We start from the raw sequence: 6,412 nt of genomic DNA on the forward strand, positions 1-6,412 counted from the left end.
TGAATTTCCGGTCAACAGGACTTAGGTCATGCTCAGCAAAGCGAACCCCCATCCTGTCAGCACACTCAGGCTTCACATGTGCCAGTTCTCCCTCCTTTCCATGAGTGTCCATATGCACAAACCAGTCTGACCACCTGTCAAGAGACGGATATAGCAAAAGGTCTATGAGATGTTTGAGAAGCGAGGACCTAAATATATGGAGTGTTATGATCAGGAATGGGAAAGCATCTCTGCATCCTGACCTGCAAGGCTATGACCAATGCCATATTTGTTGGCTGAGTCTGATGAGGACAGATGATGGAGCTGATTGCGATTCCTCACGCATGCAGATCCAGTCAGACAAACAGGAAGAGTAATCTCTCCCATCAGAACTGGGAGACAAGCAGGTCAATAGCAGCATAAATAATGGAACGGACTAGATGCATGTTGTTAGAACAAATGAAGACGGACCAGCTCAGCTGTTTGTGACAAACAAGCATTGAGTGTATACTGTCCAACTATTTGGAGAGGACGGTCCTGCTAAAGTGTTTGGAGCAACTAGCCAAACTCACTAAGCTTAAATTGCAGGTCTATACAAGTTAAGCTCAATCGACTGCATTTGTGGCATAATATTGATTAAAGAAAAAAAATTGATTCATCCCTCCTTTTAGAAAAAAAAAGATGTTGACATGGCAACAGAGTTGTAATATTGGATATTTTGCACTAAGGGTTAGTGTTTTTTTCCAAACTGAAATCATCTTCGTGCACATATTGCTTATATCTTGTGGCTATACTGTAAGTGCTCAACTGTAATCCAGATTTTTGCTGTTTTTTTTTTTTTTTTTAAGAATCATTGTAAAAAGAGTCGTAATCAACATTATTCCACAATTGTTTGATCTTATCTGGTTTTGAACCTCTGAATAGGGTGTTTTCACGACGCGTCATCAATCCGGAAGTCGGCCATGCTGGCGGTACTGAACGTAAACAATGCCACTGAACTGAACGGAGCTCGCAAGTTTCGCTGATTATTGCTGCTGAAAATGGTCAATTATTGTCGTGTTTTGGGCTGTACTAATCGGTCGGACCGGGAAAAACATCTTGAGTACTACAGACTGCCAAAAATTTTAACAAATCAAGGAGAAGAGTGCAAAAAACTATCTGAGGAAAGAAGGCGTTTGTGGTTGGCCAAACTGAATCAGGATTTCCAGGGCAAGAATCTTGACAACATTCGTGTTTGTTCAAATCATTTCTTGTCAGGTAGGTGAAATATTAAGCTAAAAACTAATTTTGCTGTGTAATAGTAGACACTCATATTGACATTACGTTGCTGTTTGTTAAATTCTTGGCTAAAAATTTGATTCAAATCTCATTTAATAACCTACTCCAATTTTACAAGACTTATTTTCTGAAGACATAATTTACAAGACATATTTTCTGTAAAATGTTACTGAAATTTAGTTAATGGTGCTATATTTACCATCATTGTATTCTAGGTAAAAGGTCTGACCTGTACAAGAAGGATGATCCAGATTGGGTGCCAAGCGTTAATATGAGAGGAAAGCAAGAACCACAGCCACCTAAGGACTCACTGACATCACGCTACACACGCCGTGTGAATCGAGCCCAGCAGAAACTCAAGGATGCTGCTGCCCATTCTTTGCTTCTCATGGACACACCAGATGATGATTCTGCTACAAGTGACTATGTCGGCGATAACATCTGCAGTGTAGGAACTCAAACAGAAATGTCTGGTGATTTTATTGATTCTATGACCAGTGAACTTCAAAATCTGAGAACAGAAAACATTCAGTTGCGTTCTTGTGTTGAAAATGTGTCCTCTTCCTATGACCAAAGTGCATTTGAGGGTAAAGATGAAAAGGTTTTATTTTTCACTGGTCTACCTACATATCAGATTTTGTTAGCACTATTTACATACATTAGTCCCCACCTCCCTGTGAAGAAGTCACTTAATGCATTCAAGGTGCTAATGCTGACATTAATGAGATTAAGGCTTAATGTTTCTACAACATTTCTGTCTTATGCATTCAACGTGTCAATCGCCACTGCATCTAGGGTATTCACTGATGTTATTGATGTCATGTTTATTCGGATGAAACCTCTTGTTATATGGCCAGAAAGAGAACAGTTAGTGAAAACCATGCCAATGCAATTCAGAAAACAATTTGGGAAAAAATGTGTCGCTATTATCGACTGCTTTGAGGTCTTTATAGATCGTCCATCTAACCTTATAGCCAGAGCAGAAACATGGTCATCCTACAAGCACCATAACACAGTCAAGTTCTTAATTGGTATTACACCACAGGGCACAGTCTCTTACATTTCAAATGCATGGGGAGGAAGAGTAAGTGACAAGTACATCACGGAAAACTGTGGCTTTCTGGACAACATTTTACCTGGTGATTTAGTTCTTGCTGACCGTGGCTTTGATATTCAGGACACTTTAGGTTGCATTATGGCTCAGGTAAAAATGCCAGCCTTTACCCGTGGGAAGTCGCAGCTAGCTCCAGTTGATGTAGAAACCACAAGGAAAATCGCTCATGTTAGGATTCACGTTGAACGCGTGATTGGTAGTGTGCGCCAGAAATATTGTATATTGGGGGGACATTGCCAATTGATTTCTTGATGAGAAAAGATGATAATTTTTGTACAGTAGACAAGATCGGACTTGTCTGTTGTGCTCTGGTGAACCTTTGTCCATCAGTTGTTGATTTTGACTGAAGTTGCTTGTTTTAGGCAATGTTGGTAAAAAAATTATCTTTGTGATTTCATTGTAAATATTTTAAATAAATTGTAAATAAATAGTATTGTTTAGTACAAACACATAGTATACCAATGTCCTTAAAACAACACAAATGTATTAAAAGAGCAACAGAACAGTTGGGTATGCAACAACTTTTTACTTTTTTGTATGATGTACAAATGATATGAAAATGTACTCAGTTCTAAAATAAAACGGTAAGAAAAAAGTTATCAGTGTGAATTGCCTAAATAACACACATTAAATTTTCAAAAGGAAATAAATAAAATAAATATTAAAATAAAACTTTGAGCTTAATTTAAACAAAGTGCTTAAGGAAAAAAATGCACTATGCTTGACTAAACTTAGGCTGTACATCACAGATGTAAATGAAAACGTGAAGCTACAGCAGGGTTTACTGCATATAACAATTTTTTTTTTTACTTGATACCTTTCTTTAACCTTTTTGGAAGAAACTGAGGTAGCTTACGGCAGTTTGAACAGTACCATTTTCCTTTTGGAGCAATCTCAACATTAACGCATGAATAGTGAAACCAATGAATATGACATTTTGCATTGTCACACAAAATCATCTGACCAAACTCAACCTGGCCACAGTGACACCAGTTTTTTTCTTGCCCACTGCCACTTGCATCATTGTCAGAACCATCCAAATCAGGGACAGATACACCAGGTTGTTCTGACACATTAACCATGGTCGATGAAAGCCTAGTGTAGAACTTACCAACTAGTTCGGGCATAATGGCTGTGTCAAAAATGTGTTTGCTTTTCTTACATATCATGTCCCAGAACTCTTCATTAAACAAAATGTGTTCAACATGCAAGTCTTTCTCTGTCCAAACAACAAAATAGGCAGACTCCAGTTTGCACACTCCAAGCTGCGTTTGGACCTGGTAGAAATACTGGTGGTTTCTGTTTAGTGTCAGTTTCCCATCACCATCCTTCTCCAAGTAAAATCCCGTAACAATGTCTAACTTATCAGATTTTACACAGAATGGGCATTTAATTTCAATGACACTGACACCACAACAATCACAAGAAACAAGGCCATCTGGGGAAGCACCTAAGTATGGCACACATGGATTAATGAAAAACCTGTCTCGTGCACTTTCACATTTTCATGAGACTTCTTATGTTCATCTGTAAACATGTCACGTGCAAATTTCTCATGAGAACATCCCCAGGTAGTAGCTTTTGATGTAAATTTGTATGACTGGGGATAGCATACACTTTTGATCAAGCTCTGAGCTGGTTGATTGGGATCAGTGCAACATGCAGTTTTCATTTTAGATGCTGTGATTCGACCAGCACGAAACTGAAACCACAGTTTAGAAGAAGCTTGATCCCTTGTAGCCATTTCAACTGCCTTTGCTTGCTCCTCTGATACTGAAATGTTTATATCATTACAAATGGACAATACATCACTGTAATCCATGTGAAGTGCCTCCTCATTTCGCAGTTCAGTCAACACCAGAGGAAACTTTGCACTAATTGGTTTGGGAATAAAATCATCTGAATGAGGCTCAATCAGGGATAAAATAGCAGACTTTGAGCCAGTTGTGCTGAGAGTGTTGAATAATGATGAAAATTCATCACTGGTAGGATGCGGTGTTCTGCTTCCTTTAACAGTAGAACTGGCACATTCTTTATCAAATGACTGTACATGACCAGCACAGTCACTCTTAGCAGCTATTTTACTTTATATGTCTTTGCTGCAGTAAAGTCAATCTCTCGACATTCCTTGTACTCTACCTTTGACATTCCAGTAGGTAACATCCAATATGCCTTTTCCTGAGTCACTGTCTTTGAGTCCCTCAGTTTCACTGTAGCTTCAATCAGAAACAACAAAGCAGCAACATGTGTGCACGTCTCCCCCAGGCCAGCCATACAAGTACAGTGGGCTCCAAGAATCCTTCCAGACTTTTCAGCAATTACCCAGGGTTCCAGGGGTTTTTCTCGTATTCGCTGGGAATGAAGTACCTACATAATAGATAAGACAACTAAATATAAGCTTGTAGGAATAACAAACTAGCCTCTTATTCATTTATTTCTTTAATAAACTAACTGAACAGGTAACAGGTGCAACAAAGCAGTGGATCACCAACCTTGGCTTTCACAAGACACATGTCATTGATGAGCTGATGCTGTGCCTCTCTCACCCATCCACACACCATCTGGTTATAGGCGTCCAAACCTTTGTAACATTTAAGGTCCTCAGCTGTGTATGGGCTTGGCGAAAAAACTAAGTAGTTCACTATGTCGGGATAAGAAATGTTAGGAAGAATTGTCGGGTCGTCAGTCCACGACAAAGGAGCCAGCTCGTACGGATCTTTACCACCTATTAACTTTAGTTTGTCAAAATATCGCGCCCTTTCCTGCTTACCAAGTCCTTCTCTATATGATTTAGCAGCTTCCACACGTTTTTTCTGTGGTTTAGACATACAAATTTAGCAAAACAACGTCTTATATAGTACATTACCCGTGCAATCTATGCTGTTGTTTACATCCGAGTATCTCCAATATGGCCGCGCATCCGGGCAACTGACCAAACCGTGACGTAGGTGCAAACACTCTATATTCCATTTAAATCTGTTTTGCCCCTGGTTAAGACAACTTTTAAACTTGGATAAAGTTTTACACATCATTTTTAAAAGGATTATATATATTTATATATGTATATCTATCTATGTGTGTATGTATGTACCGGGTGTGTCTCATACGTTCTGAAAAGTGAAGCCACGGGCTCTTTGATCGCCCCCTGGAGGCTGGATGCAGTACAGGTCATAAACACCGCCCTCTCAATGCAGTCGAATGAGACTTCAGTGAAAACTTAAAAATAAATTCTGCTTCAAATAAAACTTTATGAAAAATGGTTTTGGTCATTTAAGGTAGTTGTTATCACACTGATATATATTCAATTGTTCGTTTTTGTGATGATTTAGATTTTAGCTAGCAATTTGATGCTATAAAAACGGGGCGTGTCGTCATGATTCGAACTTGATTGATAGCTCAGCTTGTCTGAGGACTGTCGGAGCTTCGAGGGGAGATTGAAGATGTATTAACTAACTGTTAATTTTCGATTTCTTTGTTATTTAACACCAACAAAATGAGTTGTTCAGCAGTAAACTGTACTAACCGACCTACAGGATCTGACGGATCACTGAACCTTTTTCTGTAACATTAAATATGGGTGTTATAAGCTAATTAATAAATGTTATTAGTTAAGATAACACACCTAATGTTAACAATGTCGGGAAAAAGCAGGTGATCGTTATCTGGCAGTTACTTATTATTTTTATGGGTATAAAATAATAATTAGCAGGACAAAACTAATGATAGCTTACTCTAATTACAGCAATCGATCTCCTGTAACATTAGTTGAACTTGATTTAAAATGGCAGGACCGTTTCTGACGATTTAGAGTTGTTTCTAGTGGCATATTATATTGATTTTATCTACTGAATTTGCTGTTTTAAAAGTATTATTGCTCTAGAAATAGAATAGCCTATTATTTTATAGGTAGAATTTTAAATTGTATATAATTTTTATAGTCTATTTAAAATACATGAATGATGACGCAGTCGTCTGGGCGGAAGTTTGATATCGCGACTCCGCCTCCGGCTCCACTGACGGTTCCTTCTGCGCATGCCCAGG

General features: G+C 38.5%; 1 protein-coding gene across 1 annotated transcript; it reads left to right on the forward strand.

The window, feature by feature from the left end:
- The first annotated feature begins 827 nt into the window (after positions 1 to 827).
- LOC137008801 (uncharacterized) lies at positions 828 to 2,623 on the forward strand. The gene is made up of 2 exons (XM_067370517.1): positions 828 to 1,236; positions 1,473 to 2,623. The coding sequence occupies exons 1-2, from the start codon at positions 1,020 to 1,022 to the stop codon at positions 2,621 to 2,623; spliced, it is 1,368 nt and encodes a 455-aa protein (XP_067226618.1). The 5' UTR covers positions 828 to 1,019.
- The last annotated feature ends 3,789 nt before the right edge of the window (positions 2,624 to 6,412 follow it).

This window comes from Chanodichthys erythropterus, chromosome 20 (assembly GCF_024489055.1).
Source record: "Chanodichthys erythropterus isolate Z2021 chromosome 20, ASM2448905v1, whole genome shotgun sequence".
Lineage (NCBI taxonomy): Eukaryota > Metazoa > Chordata > Actinopteri > Cypriniformes > Xenocyprididae > Chanodichthys > Chanodichthys erythropterus.